The sequence below is a fragment of the Tachypleus tridentatus genome, chromosome 8, assembly GCF_004210375.1.
Source record: "Tachypleus tridentatus isolate NWPU-2018 chromosome 8, ASM421037v1, whole genome shotgun sequence".
Taxonomy (NCBI): Eukaryota; Metazoa; Arthropoda; class Merostomata; order Xiphosura; family Limulidae; genus Tachypleus; species Tachypleus tridentatus.
The window spans coordinates 77,688,425-77,708,555 of NC_134832.1; the positions used below are offsets into that span (position 1 = coordinate 77,688,425).

Sequence of the window (20,131 nt, forward strand, 5' to 3'; positions counted from 1 at the left end):
GAAAATATCTACAGAAGGATAAGAACAGTAACAGTTAAACATACTTAGTTACATAGATAATTTAAGCTTTAATGGAAAAAATACATACATACATTAACTTATAAAATTAAACATGAAATTTATATAAGCGTCCTTTTCGAGACATTAGATGCTATACAATATATTCATAGAAATGATTTAGTGATAACTATTTAACATATAAAATGTCAGAAAATACTAAAAATATATCTATCAAGTTAAATACATACAAGCAAAAACTACAGAACTAATGAATTAGTGAAGTATTTCATACATAAAGGGACAGGTAATGGTAAATATTATTGGCTATAATATTTGCCTGACTCATATAATGGATAAATTAAGATAGTATGTGTGATATAAACTGACATATATATAATACACTATGTTATAATAGCTGTCTCGTTAAAATAACTTTTACTTGTAACTTTTAGGGCATATAATTAAATCTAGACAGTGATGATGTAATCACACGTTGAGGCACTCTACAATGAACTCATTATCCTATGTGAACAATCCATTCATAAAAACAACAAACACTCCAGCAACACTAACTTTAATAAGACCATTTGCCTACAGATTCTTAGTACTAGAGTCTGCCTTTGTAAAACACATGTAATACAGTTAAATATATATAAATGAAAACTATAAACACATAATAAGATGAAATCTGTATTAAGTCCTACAGAAGTATAATAACACTGTTTACCTTTATGAGAAGGAACATAATGCAATTAAATATATAGGAGAGAAATATAAAGCTGGTGAGATTACATAGCAGATTTAATGTTTTATTCATAAATCAAGACTTTATTTGGTATAACTGTAAAAATTATGCAAATTAGATAAAATATTAATTGTAAAACTTTCATTGTTACTATAAAGTTGATGACACATTTATCTACAACAATGGGAGCTGGAATGCCAACTTCAGAAGGTAAGTTTATCTTACTCATCTTCAAGTGGTAGTACCTTATTATTATTACTTCTTTCCTACTCGTTTACTTTGAAGAGCAGTCACATGTGGGAGGTCATGGGCTTGAGCACCCTCATCTTGTTCTCCTAATTTCTGTTATTTATTATTATTTGCCAATTTGCTACTTTTACTGTAGTCCTTCACTTGATTTTGTTTTATTTTATTTACTGCTGAGTATTAATATTCTATACATATATACAACATATTTTAGAAAAACCTAATTACAGGAGTTATGCAAATTATTTACTCAAATCAATTGTCTGTGCTTAAATGTATTAGCCTAGTGGCTAAAGTTTAGATTATATGTATTTTATGTACTAGTTTTTAAAGAATGGTTGTCACTAGCAACTGTTACAACCTTACCACTTACAAAATATATCAATCAATCAGTTACATAATTATTTCCAATTTATACATATTAAGGGTAATAAATCAGCAATGAGTATAAGCTAAATCTTGCATTTCAAAATAAATCAGTTGATTTTCTTTTAAAAGATTCTTCAAACATGAAAATGTAGAGTTTACCATCTTAATCATTCTTATAGTTGTTTATGCCTTTCCAAATGCTAAAAAATCTCACACTGCCAGATTCAAAGAATCTTTGTAATAATATAAAATATTAAGCATAAAAACAGTTTAAAAGTGTGTACATCTTTATCATTTAATAAAATATTCAAAATATCCAAGATAAATTTTAAAATGTGTTCACACTACATTTCATTCCACATAAACCTCATGGATCAGTTTGAGCTTCCTAATTTTAGTTCTTTTTCATTTAATTGTAGCTTTCTTGAAAAATACTCATGAAGAAAACAAATCTTCTATCAAACCCAAATAAAGAACACTGATATTTCATCTTATTTTTTTCAGAAATTTTAGTGTGATTACATATAAATCACTAGATTCATTTTTAAAACTAACTTTCATCACTGGTTCCATACAAGTATCCACCACAACAAAAACATTCAGTTAGATTATAAACCAATCATAACTGAAAATGAAAAAACAACTAATAAAAGTTATTGTTTAGTAAAATGATTAATATTTTGATTTCCTCATGATCATTCTACACTACAAACACTTGGTAAAAGTTGAAATGATCATTTATAGAATACTGTTGAGTATTTCAATTAAGATTGTCATCATTTCTATTTTAAAGCTTACAGAGATATAAAGCATATTAAATGGATGTAATTTTTTAAGCACTCATGATTTTTCGCATCTTTTACATACTGTACTGGAACAAAATAATTATTGTGTTCTGAAAGCTATTCCATCCTAATAGGATTAAGTTTATCTTCAATCAGAATTGAAATAACAAGAATGAAAAATGAAATATTTCATATTTTTACCTGTAAATGTTTCAATAACAGCCCAACAACTGTCACAATATATATAATGAGCTGGCTGTCAACATTTAAAATCTGTAATTAAAGTGACAGATATTTATAGAAAAAAAAAATTTCATGTAGTTAGTTTTTCCCTTAAATTATTAAATTAAAATATGCAAAATATTAAATAATCAAAAGCTTCATATATATGTCTCACTTATGTGATTAAAATATGTTATATACAAACATACATTCATACACTGAATTTATTCAAACTTTGCTCCATGGGCTGATTTCACTTTTTTACTTGATGGGTTAATCATACTTAGTTTTTCTTTACGTACAAATCCCTTGCTGGGACTTTCATTTTTATTTTTAAGATGACCAATCAAGATGGGTATTTGAGAATTTATAGAACCACTGGAGTTCTGATGTTTCTCTTTGAACAAACATTTGCTGGCTTCACTAATTCCACTAGCAAGTCGAATCATCAAAGACAATCGTTCTTCCCATAGGCTTTCTGAGGGGAGAATTTTGATTTTAAGTTTGTAAACATTAATTCCTTTTGTTAACTTTAATTCCACTGTAGAATCTTCCTGTGGTATGGTCTTACTTATCTGGGAAGTGCTAAGAATATTCCTGAAAAAAACAAAAAACTTTCAAATTAAATAATTATCCAACACTTTCTGTTGTAGCCAAAAATCTAATACTTTTATTCAATAGGTTTATTTTTCAACCAAAACACATGTACTATAACAGTCACCCAAAATAGGTTTTTAAAAAATTATATTACAAAAATATTTTTATGAGAGTGAAAACAGTTTAAGTTTACAGGTATCAGTCACTTAAGTTAAAAGCAAACAAGCATTTGACAACAACAATATATGCATACATTTTTTGTAACATGTAACATTAAAGTAATATAACAAGGCATGAAACAGAGAAACTCAAAGCCATTTTACAAAAAATATGACAAAAAACCTAACATATCACTAAATGCATGTACTTGGTTTATCTTTGATAATCACTGTTACTTTTTCAACTCCTAAAGATATTTGTGTAAGAAAACTCATTTTATTTTATTCCCAATGTTATGCTTAAAAACTTGTGTAAACCTTCACCACCTGTTTGTTGCACATTCTCTATACATCTATGTTGTGAAGATATTTTAAAGGCTCTAAACTATTGCTATATACAATTGTATACTGATACAGTACATACTACTACACAGGAAGTCACTGACTAACAAATTTTTATGTAGAAACTTTATGAGAGTTCTGTTTTTTATCACTGAAGCAAAGTTGGTGAACATGAAGTATCAATGCAATATTGGGCAAAAAAAGGATACTGTTATGCTTCTGTTAAATAAAAGATGTAATGTTTAATTTGTAATTATTTAGTGAAGTGTAAGAAGAAAATCAGAATCCTAGACTTTAAAACTAGTAATCATGTGTAGTCACAACAAGGTAAATGCTACCACTGAAGGAAACAGAATAGTACAACGTAACACAAACTTCAAAACAAAAAAAAATTGCATTAAAATAAACAATGTTTAGTGCCTCACTTTGAGTGAGATGAAAATTAAAAAAAAAAAATGATGAACTAGGTATAATTTTTAAGACAGTTAATCATGAAACCTAAATTCCAATGAAACATTTGATATAAAAAAAATTACATATTTATGTACACATACCCAAATAATTTCCAAGCCTTTTCATCTTTTGGTATCTGCAAATTGTCTTCTAACTCATACCATTTGATTTTCTCTTTCCAAACATCATATCCATTAGTAATATACATACAAATTTCATTCAGAAAAGTACAATGTGGTGGCTCTGGGACAGCACAAACAAGTACTCTTTGTTCATTTGGAACTTCAATAACAGCATGTAAAATTTCATGATGCTCAAGAACCATCTTATGTTGTTATATTTTGGTAACTAGGTTATAAAAAACAAAAAATATTATAATTATCAAACAGAAGTCCACAAGTACAACAGGTGCAGTTATAATTTTATATGTATGCCAAAAAAAGTTTTGAGTGTGAACAAACAGTATATCAACAGACCTCACACATATTTTCTCCTGAAGTATCTTACACTACTACTAAATATTACCATACATCTGATACATATTCTTTCTTAAAGCGCTAGTAATAACTTCTAAATATTAAAATACCCCTGACATGTTTTCTCCAAAAAAACTAGTAGCAACTTCAAAATAGTACAGTACACCTACCCAGTGGCATAACTACATGATTAGTTATGATTTCGTTGCTTCATGTTACGAAATCTAACACCAAGTATTCCCTGGGTGTTACTGTTAATCAAAAACTGTAATATAACAGTGAATATTTTAAAAATTATTAAATCATAATCAGAAAATTATTTTTATTATTATATTGAAAAATCATATTCATTTATAGATTATATAATTTCCTAGCACAATTATTAGGAGTAATGTAATTCATTCACCCGTCTCACGGAAAATGTAATATATATATTTATCACCATAATTGTTAAATGCACACACATATGTACATACGTAATCTGACGATGACGTAGTGACAATACCACATCTTCGCATGAGGCTCTCAAAAATTACCGAAACGCTATAAGTGAATAACATTAAATTTCAAGTTATTTATTAACTATAGGTTAAGGTGTACGTTTATGACTCTGAAGGTTCTCATTCTCAAACCCTAGAAAAATAATATTACTAGTACCGGTATAGTACTAATACTAATAACAATATAAATACTTTGCTTTAAATAAACAGTCAAATTACGTACTTTATCAAAGCAAAAATTTCTTGATTACTTATTGTTACAAGTATGTACTATAAAAGATTTCCTACTCGTTGGAATTGGTAAATTACGTAAATAACAAATTCGAAAGAAAAACAAACTCTTCAGAACTTCGTTATATTAATGTCAACACGAATCACCTTACAGTACAGACAACTCAAACACATGGATGCGTCACCTACTGGTTGTCAACATAATATATATATACGATATCATACTTACAGCAAAAATAATGAAGTGAAGTGTCTTAACGACCTGCCCATGCCAGGCCTCAGATGCTTTTGTGTTACATCAACTCAGAACACTTATATTCTAATCGTTATTGTTTAGCTACACCTTTAAAGAAAAGCAACTTATACAAAGAGATGAGATGCAGATCAGGATATTGCTAACATTACACAAGTTATAAAGTAAATTACAAAGGATTGAAAAGTTTGTAATTTTCAAGAACCACAACGTGTTAAAAATACCAGGAACCAGCAATAAAACTGAATGACACTCTTGTTAAGGCCTGGCATGACCAAGTGGGTTAAGGCGTTCGACTCGTAATCCGAGGGTCGCGGGTTCGAATCTCCGTCACACCAAACATGATCGCCCTTTCAACCTTAGGGGCGTTATAATTTGACAATTCCACTATTCGTGGATAAAAGAGTAGCTCAAGAGTTGGCGGTGGGTAGTGATGACTAGCTGCCATCCCTCTAGTCTTACACTGCAAAATTAGAGATGGTTAGGGCAGATAGTCCTCATGTAGCTTTGCGCGAAATTCAAAACAAACAAAAATTGTACCAATTATGATAAAGTTAAAACAACTATCCTCAAAGCATACGAGTTAGTGCCAGAAGCTTATCGCCAAATGTTTAGAGGTTATCGCAAACAAGAGAATCAAACTTACATGGAATTCGCCCACGAAAAAGAGGTTTATGATGATCCGTGGTGTGATTATATGAATTTTGGGAATAATTTCGACAAACTAAGATAATTACGTTTAATTGAGGGATTTAAATGTTGTACAAGTGACAACTTATTTGGATGAAAAGAAAGTTAAAACACTTCAGGAAACAGTTTCTTTTTCTGATAATTACACTTGAACACATGAAACCACTTTTCACAAAAATAAATTCCTGCAATCTCAGTAAAAACTGGTGTCTGTCCAATCCATTAAAGCTGAATATTCTTCTAAAAACTCCAGCTCCTCTAGTTCGAAATATTCTGAGAGTAAGGATAAAACTTCATCAAAATCATCAAGGCCTGTCTGTCATTTTTGCAAGAAAACCTGGTCATGTTACGTCTGGTTGTTTGACTTTGAAAAAGGAAAAAGAAAAGAAGGTAACACCCAGTGCATTCATGTACTCATATGAACGTAGTTTTACCAGATAACCCAATGTTGTTAATTTAGCCACTGATAAAAAGACTGATGCAGTTGTGGAAGATTTTAGACCTTTTGTGACTTTGGCAAATGGCATGGCTAATTACACACCCACACGTATATACGTATTTTACGTAATAATTGGGCGACTCAGTTATTGCTGTTAGAAGGTATACTGCCTTTAGGTCCGAGTTTTGTCACTGTTGAGCCTCTTATTGCTCAGGGAATTAAGGGTGGTTTTGTTAATGTTTGTCTTCATAACATTTATTTAACATCAGACCTAGTTTTGAGACCAGTTATGGTTGAAGTAAGACCTACTCTGCCAATCCAAGGTGTGTCATTATTGTTGGAAAAAAGATTTGACTGGGGGAAAAGTTGTTATCGAACCCAAGATGGTTAGTGAGACGATCACTGTTTCATTTAACTATGATATTGTTGTTGAAGAGAAACCAAGTGTGTTCTCTTGTGTGCTGTAACTCGAGTTCAGGCTAAGAAATTAAGCCAAAACAAAAATATTATGGATTTGTCCCAAACATTTTTTGCCCTGTCAAGGATCTTGTGAACAATTTTCATACTGACAATTCATTGGTGAGTGACAGTGATGAAATTGAGAGATCTGATTCAACCAAAAAGTTTCGTTTGCTAAGAGCAAACTGATTTATAAGCAGGAAAAGGATCCACAGATCTTTTCACTATTTAAATATGCATCCCCAAAAGATGAACTAGAGAAACTTCCAAATGGTTACTTTTTCAAAAATGGCGTGGTCATGAGAAAATGGAGACCACTAAATGTGTCAGCTTCAGAGGACTGGGCTTTTGATAATATTGTTCCAAAAACATATTATTCTGAAAAAAATTGAAAGTTGCCCATGAATTTACCGTGGAAGGTACCCACCGCCAACTCTTGGGCTATTCTTCCACCAATGAATAGTGGGACTGACCATCACATTATAAGACCCCCAAACTGAAAGGGTGAGCATGCTTGGTGTGACGGGGATTCGAAACTATGACTCTCAAATTACAAGTAAAGTGCCTTAACCACCTGCCAAAGCCGGACCTAAATATCATTTCAATGGACTTTTTACCAGGGCAACCTGATGGCTGGGATCTACAAAGCAAAAATACAAGACTCGATTTTCAATAGTATACAAAGTGCTGGTAGCCTGTTATATAGTGTTGTTTTGTTTTTATTTTTGTTACTAAGAAAACAACTATAACTTACTGTATTCTGTATTTAGCGTTAAAAGACTATAACATGAATCCTTAAGAATCAACTATAATTCTAGTTTCATTGTTAATAAAACTTTATTTTGGCACATTATTTTATTATAATATTATCCACAAACTTACTTTTCTACCTATGAATGCAATGGATGAGCCTGTTTTTGTGAACTATATTTTGTAATGTAAAGTCTAACGTTCGTCACCTTTAGCCTCAGATTAAGATCAGTATCCATTCTGCCTCTGTATTTGGACTTCGTTGTTTCAAATGATAGAATTCCAGTCTCACACAAGTGCATGGTGCCACATAGCATCGAAAAATGAACTATAATCTTCAAAACAAGAAACGCAAAAGGAATATTTTTGTTATTTTAAAGAGAAGTATATGTAATAACGTTACAAGCTCAGAATATGTGATGTTACACGTGTTAAGGAACAGATTGTCAGACCAAAATGACAATAAAAGTTGTGCACTTTGAAAACGGAGGAAAACATCGGATTTTTCGCCACAACGCATGCATGTCCAATAAATTTGTTTGAGAGATCTGCATGTTCTGCAAGTGCAACATGTGCAAAATCCCTATAAAAGTGACGGGTTCTCGGTTTCCATAGCTCAGTGTTAAGCCACCGACACGCAATACAGTTACGCCAAGACTGACTGAAGCACACGCAACAACGCCATTGGTCGCTTGGAAGCAGGTGAATATCGATCAGATGTTGCCAGAGCTGTGAATGTCCACCCAAGCACCATCACAAGGCTATGGAATCGTCACCAACAACATGGATCAACTCGTGACCGTCCACGATCTGGCGGACCTCGTGTGACCACGCCCGCACAAGATCGCTACATCCGGTTACGTCACCTTCGGGATAGGACCACCACTGCGACGTCTACTGCCTCAACCATACCAGGGCTGCGTAGGATTTCCGATCAGACCGTACGCAACCGTCTACGAGATGCAAGAATCCGACCTCGACGTCCAGTCAGAGGCGTCATCCTCACCCAGCAACATCGTCAAGCACGGCTGCAGTGGACTCGGGCACATCGGGTATGGCCTCATCGACGATGGAGGCATGTTTGGTTCAGCGATGAATCACGTTTTATGCTTCGTAGGCAGGATGGAAGGACCCGTGTTTACTGTCGCCGAGGTGAACGTTTTGCAGCAAACTGTGTGCAGGATGTTGACAGATTTGGTGGTGGCAGCGTCATGATGTGGGCTGCCATCGCCTACAATGCCATAACACACCTTTTGCACATTCGAGGGAATCTTACGGCTCAACGATACGTCGACGAGATTCTTAGGCCCCATGTGCAACCCATCATGGTGAACGTCAACGACGTTTTACAACATGACAACGCCCGTCCTCACACAGCTCGACTCACCACTGTCTTCTTGAGACAACACAACATCAACGTTCTTCCCTGGCCCTCCAGATCACCAGATTTAAACCCCATCGAACATCTTTGGGACGAGTTGGACCGATGTCTGCGACGGCGACAACCTCAACCTCAGACTCTACCTTAGCTTGCAGCAGCTTTGCAGGTTGATTGGACAGCCATTTCACAGGATGTAATTCGTCATCTCATCGCTTCCACGGGCAGGAGATGCCAAGCAGTTATTGATGCTCACGGGGGGCATACTCGTTATTGACGTTGAGTGATGTTAAACTTCACCTAGTGAGAGTAGACTTTGCCTTTGCAGGCTTTGGATGTTCAGCAGTGAATGTGCAAAGTTTCACACATGTCATACAGAACTAACTACCCGGAATAAACTTGTTAACAATTTATCCCATATTTTGCCTTTTGCGTTTCTTTTTTTGAAGAGTATATTTTGTCTGCAATATCTGTGTACCCTCCAGCTCTCTTTATCCAAAATTCTAAATAGTGAATATGAATTTCTTTAAATTCCAATCTTAGTCTTCCATCACCAGAATATTCCAACAAAAGAAACCAGCAGTCAGATCATTATTTTACAATGTGCAAAAATTCCCAAGTAAAGAATACATTTTCCATCTTTAGCTCATAATGTAGAATTTTTTACTTTTTACTTAATACACTATTTCTGCTTATATTACTTAACCATTAAGATAGCAAGCATTGTTTTTGCTTTGGAATCTGTAAATTCTTCCTTTCCATAATTACAAAACCTTTCCACTGAGCACCTGAAGGGAGCTTGTGAACTACAGTTCGGGAACATTTGTGCTATACAAATTAGCCTCATCTTGCACAAAACTGAAATATTAAATCCAAGATTAAATCTTGATAAAAAGAAAATTTGTTTTACAAATACATTTTTTGTACCATAGAATACTTTGAAGGTAACATAAGATGAAAGTGTAACCAAGACTCTCTAACCGTATCTTTAGAAATCTTTCAGTGTTGTTAAACACACTACATTCAGAAATAAGAAAACAAAAATTTAAATATTTTAAATTTTATGTCTACATTTTAGTGAAAAAAGTGACACCTATATAATCTAATCTAAACAAAGATACTTTATAATTTACATATAATATCAGCTTTTACATGAAATAACAAAGGGCATTCTACAAAATATATATTTGTTAAGATGCAAGTACTCACTCAGAAAATATCTGTAATGTTTCTACGCAAACATTACTGAACTATATGTTGTCATTTAAAAAAAAATTAATGTGTCAACGTGTCCATATCACACACATGGCATCACTCATTCAAAAAAAAGGAAAAACAATGTCTCAAAATGACATATTCTTTCTATGTACTAGTGAAATCAAGACCAGAATGTAAAACTGGACATTATTTTTGTACCTTTACTGATTAATGCTAATAAGCTAATCATAGGCTTGCTTTCTTTCATGGTAGTATTGTCAGAATGTTGAAACAGAAACCAGTTATGCTTCAAAATGTTATACAGTATTACTCTGTGATATATATCATTAAGTAATGTTATATTTCAGTTAGTTTTTTACTGGCAAAAGCTCAGGAGCTATTTGAAAGAGTTATAAAAAAATTAGTCATCACAATTAATAAATTGTTCAATACAGTTATGTAAAATTCCCTAATTTTAGCAGAAAAAGTGTAAAATTACTTTGTTCCATCACTTCCATTATGGAATGTTTCAATACTTCATAAATTTTATTATGCTCAGGAATAAAAACTATAATGATAGCCTCTATGTAAAAAATATGCATTAGATTTGGCTAAAATGTTATAATAAATAGTAAAATAAAATATTGTACAATAAATTAACCAGGGTCAAGTTGTGGTGGAACAGTTCAAAATAGGGTTCCACCTCTTTAGGATTCAAGACATTAGTATTCTTGATAGTATGACTGAACCACACTGTGATCTATGCTGCAACTACAAGGTGAACGACAAAAATGAGTTTCATTCTCTCAAAATCCAAATTTAATCACTAGAAGTAACCCTCCACTTTCCAAAATCCAATAATAGCATATGTGGAATGTGACTTTTTTACCCAAACTAAACAAAATTGTCACAATATTTGCATTAATTATGATTTAGTTAGCCAGCAATAAATGTCTTAGACTAGAAGGGGAAGTCCCCACGTCAACAAAAAATCTTTTGTAGAAAACACTATACAGAACTGTTTGTAAAATTAAAATTAAAATCAGATAAAAATGCAATTATTGTTAAATATACTTATGATCTAGATAATACTGGTAAAGTTTATATTATTTATTTGGGACAGTAAATCAGTTTAACAAATTCTGCTGTGATTTAATCCATTTTCTAATCCAAAAGCTACAATCAGATGGTGAGCTGACACTATAGACTGAAATAAGAGACTTAATCTGTAACCTGCAAGTAGAAGAACTAGTGATTGAGAGAGTTGCCACAGATACACAAATCAGATTGTAAATAAAAAAAATTAATGTGCTTCACTTTGTGGCAGAATATGGAACAAAGTGGCTTGAACTATAAGTCAACTAACAGGTATAGTTAAATAGAGAGAGAGGATAGTTATTGTTGGAAAATAAAAAAGAGAAACAGAATTAAATCAAGCAATGACAATAAATAAACAGAAATGGTTCAAACACTAATAAATGATAGCTTTATGAGTGTATAGCCTTGATTTATTATTTCTTATGACATAAGCAAATGTTGGGCAATGCATGTTGTAAGTATACATTTTGGTCTATGACTGGCAATGTAACAGCTGGTGATTAACATTTATTAGATAATGCTTAGTAATACAAATCCTCAGATATTAAGTTTGGTTAAATAACACCTGAGATACAAAACTAGTTAAATAACACCCAGTAATACAAGTCCTCAGTTGTTATTAGTGGTTAAATAACATACAGGATATAGATTTTAGGTTAATAATACTGGTTAAATAACACAACAATACAAGATTTCAAACATTACTATTGGTAAGATAAAAGCCAACACTGCAATTTTGAGTGATTAGAGTTAGCTAGCTAATATAAAACAATCTAATCCTCAGTTATTAATATTGATTAGCTAACAGTCAGCAGTATAGCCTGCAGTTTTTTACACAGGTCACCTAACCTTTAGCAATATAACCCTCAGTTATTAACAGAGGTTAACTAACATTCAACAATATAATCCTAGGTTACTGACAAAATTTAGCTAATATTCAATAGTAAATTTCTCAGTTATTAATACAAATTAGTTAATATTTTATAATATAATATTCAGTTATTAATACTGATTAGCTAACATTCAGCAATACAATTCTTAGTTATTAAAATAGGTTAGCTATCTTTCAGCAATATAAACTTCAATTATTAACATTGGTTAATTAACATTCTCCAGTACAATTCTTAGTTATTAAAATCAGTTAGATAACCTTCAGCTAACATTCTACAACATAATTTCAGTTATCACCATAGATTGGATAATGTTTAACATCACAATCATAAGTTATTAGCATGGTCAAATCCATAAACTGAAGTGTAAAGTTTGCAACTGAGAAAGCACATTTCAATAATTTTATGTTTCTTTATGATACTACTAGAATTTATGTGGTTAATACACCCATTCACGTAAATAAACAAAATTAAATGGCTTTTAGTTTGATAACAATAATGATTGTTCTTTCTTTCCAATAAAGTTCTGACTTATTAACAGTTCATATCCTACTCAATGAAATTACTTTTGTGAAAATGTATTTCAGGTAAGTACTTTCCTCCACTTAAAATATTAGTTATTATTGACATTCAGTATTGGACAGATGCTTATCACATGCAATCACCTCCTCCAACAGTGAAACAGGCTGGGACCTTTCAACTTGCAATAATATCTCCATAAAAAAAGATAGCGAGGGATAGCCAAGGTTAGAACTGGAAATTTCTCATGTACCATTACTATGACCCACTAAACACACACAGAAGGAAATCAAAGGAATATGATAGGCAAACCAAAACTCCAATAAGGTCTTACACTGATTGGTACCAGGCCACAGGGTACCAACATCCTTGGTCAGTAGGATGAAGGCTCTCAAATGAAGGGGTGAACTGCATCTTTGACACCTCATCTCCAGTGATTGTGTATATGATATCAGGAGACCATGTCAGCCAACAAGGTGACCTTATTGAAACTTACAAGATATCCATGGCATCAACAAGATAAATGCCTCTGAATTCAACAGGAAGTAAAGATTTATGTTTAAGTATGGAAAAGACAAACTAGATTCCAGTTGAAACATTTTTAGTTCATGTGGTGAGTTGCCATGAGCATTAGTGGAGGCTACCACCTTAAAATAAAAATTAAAGAGAGTGTAACCAATGAATTCTTGAAATATAAAGGGTTGTTTTAATTTTAACTTTTTATTTTTCTTAGAAGTGAGTTTTCAAGGACAGCCTTGAAGGACCTTGTAATTCCATGTTAGCTTGATTCAGAAGTTGGTCTAATGTTGTAGCATTGGAAATGATACCCAACTGAATGAGAAGACCTAGAAATAGTCTAAATAGAGGTTATCTCCTTGGAGGTTTAGTTTTCATAACTTAAATGGTGAAACACTCACCTCAAAGTACTACGATTCACTCTCTTGATACATTTTATGTTTGAAATATTATAACTATAAAACTTAGAATTGAATAAAAAAATCTAAATGTGTAATTTTTCCAATAACTAAACAGTTCTCTAAGAAACACTATGTCAATTTTTGAACTTATTACAAAGTGAAAAGTTTCTCAGACATTTTGACAGAGAAGGAAAACATAATAGTTGAATTAGAATATTTATAATTTGCTTGTTCACTTACAGTTCACAAAACTTATTTACAACATAAATATAGCAACCAAATATTTTAAAAATATTTTGAATTGACCTGAAATTATTTAAAAAGAGAAGGTGATAATTTTCTTGAAAATATCCAGTGAATTTAAAGGTTTACTTCCCTCAAAGATCAAAATGTAATGATAGGCTTGAATGATTAAATGGTTCTTATTTGTAGGAAGCCAAGTTCATAAGATTAATTTCACTGAAAGTATTTGAGTCCATAAAATTCCAAGTCTTTGAAACCATTGATATTATGATAACATTATATGTGTTTACAAATCAACCAAATTTGTTTAATGCCTACCTGATTATATATGCATACATTACTTGAAATTAGTCTATTTGGTACTCTGTTGACAAAACACATCAAGGCTTTAAAGAGATGATATATTCAGTCTTGTGACTGCAGGAAGCTTTCAGTAATTTTCAGAAGAAGGAAAGAGGGTAATACATATATACCAAGGAGACTCTCAGGAATTTTAGAAAACTTGGTCTGTTGGTTGTCTAAGTTGTGTTCTATCTAGCAGTCAGTGTTTATGTGTATCTAATATACAACAAATATAACTAACATACAATGTGCTCCTTTAAATACAAAAATAAACTCTGGTTTAGTTTGCAATTTATTAAAATTATTTCTACTTTAGTAAATGAAAAAATCCAATTTTGTTTAATTTACTAAGGAAACTGTTTTATGGAAAAAAAACACATATTAGGCCTAATATTTATATACCACAAAATGTCTAATTCATTCAATCTATCTACATATAATTCAGTATGTAACTCAAAATATAATTTTTAATCAGCATTATAGTTTAAACATTTACTGTAAATTTATTGATAAAATATGCATCATTGTATATTAAATACATACCATTTAAATCACAATATCAACTCATATTTTTAATATTTGTTATTGGAATTACCATAGCATTTACTACTGAATGCTATAAGTATATTTCTGGACATGTTTAAACTACCCTTCTCATTTACAAACATAAATAGCATTATTATATATACAAATAACAAATACACAATGACGGATTTCTCACTATGATTTTAAGTTATGGTGTTACTCATCAAACAATAACCTACTGTTGTTTTGTTTAATCTATAAATACAAAATGGGTGTCAACATTAGACACAAACATTTAATACTATAACTATGAATGAGAAACTAAAACATCTGTAAGGCAACAATTTTAAACAAAACAGACTTACAAGTACACAGTTAAGATAATATCTATTCTACACTTGTGTTTCCACAACAGTCAGTTGCTGTCCATTCTACAAAGTTTCAATTCAAATCAATAAAAATATATGAAATTGTTATGCCTGTATCACATGTCATATAACTGAAAAAACAAGATCTTATACATATATGTGAAGCCAAAGAATAATATGCCAAATACAGTACATCTGCCATACCCAAAACTGATGAGAACTTTCTTCTAATACCAAGCCTCATAGGGCCTTCCAGCTCTTATACACATCCATTTATGTAAGACCTTGAGCTCAGCCTAGACAAACATTTCTAGCTCTTATACACACCCACTTATGTAAGACCTTTAACTCAGTCTAGACGACAAACTATTCCAACTCTTATACACACACACTCTTATGTAAGACCTTGAGCTTATTCTAGACCACAAACTATTTTAGTTTTTTTGGAATTTTGCACAAAGCTACTCGAGGGCTATCTGTGCTAGCCGTCCCTAATTTAGTAGTGTAAGACTAGAGGGAAGGCAGCTAGTCATCACCACCCACCGCCAACTCTTGGGCTACTCTTTTACCAACGAATAGTGGGATTGACCGTCACATTATAACGCCCACACGGCTGAGAGGGCGAGCATGTTTGGCGCGACTCGGGCGCGAACCCGCAACCCTCGGATTACGAAGCGCACGCCTTAATGCGCTAGGCCATGCCAGGCCCATATTTATTCTATTATCATTTGTATTTATTTATAAAAAATGATTAAGTACATATTTAAAATAAAAAAACAGTTTGAAAACAAAACATTTTTCTAGAGCTTGTGTAGATTTTACTGGTTTGTAATTTATCAAACTAGAAATTAAGTTGAAAGTACATGTAGTTATCATACTGCTACTAAATATTCACTTGTTCCATATTTGACAATACATGAACACTGTCTATCACCTAATATTTAGAAGCAATGAGTGTATATTGTTACATTACACTACTAACATAAATAATTTGTAGCTACTCTACTTAGGATATATCTTACATGATATGACATAACCTACACAGTTGTGAATTTTGAAGACTTTTAATGTACAATTATCATGAAAGTGTTCAGATATTAATTTCACCTACAAACTCTGTAAAAATTTACTTTGTGTGATTTTCTCATTTTCTTAAAATATAGCAAACGAACTTTCTTACATCTTATTTATGTGAAAATATAGCTATTTGAAAAAAAGAACATAGAAAAACTAATAATACTGCCCCTTACTCCTAGAGACTTATCTTGTTGCCCTAAACAATATAAACTTAATGATAGCATCTCCTGTTGTTTTTTATAAGTTTTATGGTATTAAGGAAATTTTGTCAAATATGAGGTTGGCATTCTGTCTAAAGGAAAAAAAAGGGGATAGAGATCAGGAAAAATTTGGAAATTTATATTTTTTAAGTTTGAAATTTTTAATACTAACCTGATGAAATCTACTGTTTGAGAATGTTTTAAAAGCATTTTAGTTAAATCATTATTTGACAAGCCTATGTCTGTTTATTAGACCGATTGCCACTAAACCTGGTATGTACTTTACAAGATGTCTGGGGAGTGACAGAGAGGAGGTCCATGTTTAGATGCACAACCCCACCCCAAGGTCACTCCTTTGATGAAGTACATCAACCAGTAAATGATACTGAACATGGTTTTGGAAAATAATATTCTTTTTTATCTTATCAATCTGTTGAAGTTATTTAATATAGCTTCTGTCTTTGTTCCTTTCAGAGAGAATTCCAATTTATAACAAATTCAAAAGTAGCGATAGTGTAGTAACCATATATTTTCATTACCATTACTTAACTTCAGATCTCGATTAATAAGTGAAATTGGTCGTTCTGATTGTAAGTAGTTCATGTCTTGAGCAATTTGTATTACCCAACCAACCAGCACATCTAGAGGAATTGTACATTCTCTAGATTGTACACGATTCAACGAACCACCTTTTGAATATTCCATTACTAAGCACAAGTTTGGCTCCTGAAGACAAACTCCTTTTAAGGTAACAATGTTTGGATTATTTAGGACCCAATATACTTTGGCTTCATGTAACACACTTTGTGCTGTAGTTCTTATATCATCATATGAGTCTTGTCGTGCAGCTTTCACTGCAACTTCCTCACCCTTCCAAAAACCCTCTGTACACTTTACCAAAACCCCCTACACCGATTACTTTTTCCAATTCTAATTCAGATAATTTTATTTCAGTTGGTCGATTGGAATTTCCTACAAGCTGTATCATGAAATTGCTGGGGAAAATCCCAATCTTATCGCTAGTTATACCCATCTATTATCCCTCATCTCCTGAAATTTTGGCATCTTTGGAGAGCACTTCCACCCGTTCCCCTCGATGCAGAGTGAGCTCATCATCACCGGCTGCATCGTAATGTTAGAGATTGGTCTACAATCAATCTTCATCACAACATTTTTCATTTCTCAATCCATATTGAATGGTTTCCACGGACAGAAGAACCGCACCAGACATTCATCAGTAAACTGGGAAAATTTTCCCAAAACTTTTTGCTTTCTCAATCTGGTGATGGGCCCTCTTCTCCCAGTAAGTTGTTTTGGCCTGGGGCCTAGAGTCTGCCGCCACTAAGTCTACAAGGACAATTTATTTACATTGTTTTAGAGGTTTTGTAAGTCCAGAATTGTCTACATAGTTTAACTTGTGTGATAATATCACTCGCTTTAGACATCTCATAATCGATTCCACGTTCTGATGTTAGTTACGTATATCCTAATATCAACCTCATCAGTGACAGACGATTTGCCGAGAACTAACACAACCTACATTGCTGCAATCAAATCAAATTCAATCATACTTGGCAGTCGTTTTGGTTTAATATCGACACAACCAGGTGCGCTGAGAAACTTTTGTTTCTCTTTAGCCCCGCGCGTGAGATAACCTAGGTGTTGACGATGTAAAGTTATTTCGATGCTTGGCGATCGTCGCTTGGAAGGTGAAGTATGAGCCGAGGGCTTCTGGAAAAGCTTTTGTGGAGTATTTGGAAAAGACAGAAAACGGGGAGCTGACTAGGCGGTTGTAGTTGAAGTTTGAGCACGAAGACGCTGGCTTCAATATGTCTGATGATGTACGGACTTTAAGAGAGAGATAGAAAAATAAAAGGAGGATAAGGAGAGAAACAAATGGAGGGAGAGAAGAAATAGGTGAGAACTAGAGTAGAAAGAGAAAGAAAAACTGGAGTAAGCAGAAGAAGAAGAGGTTCTTTCGGGACCACATTGCGTGGGATATATAAATCCAATGGCAAACATTTTGTTGTACGGGAAACAGGAGTACCCAGAGAAAACCACCGAATATTCTACCTGCCAAGTGCTCAGAGTTGAAAACAGAAAAGTGATAATTAATATTTAATAATGTTAGTATAGCTAGTTAGTTATCACCATTAGATTCCATCTAGGAACATAGGGCCGCAATCGCTTGCGGATTCTTCAACAAGTATTTAAGTGAGCAGGTTGTTAGCCCACTGCACCGAGCCGTCCCTAATTTAGCAGTGTAAGACTAGAGGGAAGGCAGCTAATCATTACCACCCACCGCCAACTCTTGGGCTACTCTTTTACCAACGAATAGTGGGATTGACCGCACATTATAACTCCCCCACGGCTGGGAGGGCGAGCATGTTTGCCGCGACGCGGGCGCGAACCCGCGACCCTCGGATTACGAGTCGCACACCTTACGCGCTTGGCCATGCCAGGCCCAATGCTACTATGGTTATGTTCTTTTAGGAAAAGTTGTTTTTGCCCAGGAGGATGTTTTTTAAATTAAACGCCTTACTTGACGAGTTTGCGTATTCCGACTCTTGAATACGTTTGTATTACTAGGAGGCAAGTTTAATGAAGCGAACTTGCAGTGGAAATAGTTCATTCAGTGATTCATGATATATTGGTGGTGTGTAATTTGGTAGATAAACGTGATTTTGATAACTTCGTTTGAGAGGTTCTGTAGTATTGAATAAAAACGACTGGGCATGTTATAAGTAGCGACCTTCGGATTACGAGTCGAACGCCTTAACACGCTTGGCCATGCCAGGCCAGGACATAATGTGATAATTATCAAAAATCGAAAGTAAACATTAGAAACAATTATGTTTTTTTTTTAAATTCACACAGCTTTTTATCCGTTGTACACAATAAAACTTCTCTTTTTTTTATATATAACGTTATGCTGTTCTTATAAAGAACTCAGATCCATATATTTTTTCGAACCCCTCAATTTAGTATTGTAAATCGAAAGACTTACCATTGCCACCGCTGCTTACGTGGGTGTGACATAAAAAAAATATTTTATTATTTTCAATCGATAAAACTTCGTGAAAGAACAGAATGTATTGACATTTTCTTGAGACAAATTTTGAGGTCTTAGCTATAGATTTCATATTTGTGTTAAAGTGTAATAAAACATTTGTTATAATGTGTACGCCTTTTACAAAAAGCAAATAAAACGTTTTCTTTCGCATCATATATTTCCTTGGAGTAAACTGGCATGATTAGGTGGTTAAGGCACTTGACTCGTAATCTGAGGATGGCAGGTTCGAATCCCCGTCGCACCAAACTTGTTCACTCTTTCAGCCGTGGGGCGTTATAATGTGATGGTCAATCCCACTATTCGTTAATAAAAGAGTAGTCCAAGCGGTGGCGGTGAGTGGTGCTGACTAGCTGCTTTACCTCTAGTCTTACACTGTTAAATTAGGGACGGGTAGAGCAGATAGCCCTTGTGTAGCTTTGCGCGAAAACAAACTGTAAAACAGGCTTATCACTTTCGGACTGAGTGCACTATGAAACTGACGGTCAAAGCTCACTAATTGATTCGAATAGCTTGGAGTTGGAGTAGGTGCTGTTGACCAGCTACTTTCGCTTTACCCTATCAGTTCAAAATTATTGATATAAATTCGAAG

General features: G+C 33.2%; 1 protein-coding gene across 8 annotated transcripts; it reads right to left on the reverse strand.

Moving 5' to 3' along the window:
• Positions 1-558: 558 nt before the first annotated feature.
• On the reverse strand, positions 559-15,717 carry LOC143222738 (uncharacterized). Of its 8 annotated transcripts, none has more exons than XM_076449668.1 (3): positions 15,397-15,717; positions 4,019-4,265; positions 559-2,964 (listed from the first exon to the last, which is right to left on the reverse strand). In XM_076449668.1, the coding sequence occupies exons 2-3, from the start codon at positions 4,240-4,242 to the stop codon at positions 2,592-2,594; spliced, it is 597 nt and encodes a 198-aa protein (XP_076305783.1). In that variant the 5' UTR covers positions 4,243-4,265; positions 15,397-15,717; the 3' UTR covers positions 559-2,591. The 8 variants fall into 8 exon arrangements, with proteins under 8 accessions (XP_076305783.1, XP_076305784.1, XP_076305785.1 ...); XM_076449669.1 differs by lacking the exon at positions 15,397-15,717 and adding an exon at positions 5,354-5,493; XM_076449670.1 differs by lacking the exon at positions 15,397-15,717 and adding an exon at positions 5,182-5,316.
• Between the last annotated feature and the right edge of the window lie 4,414 nt (positions 15,718-20,131).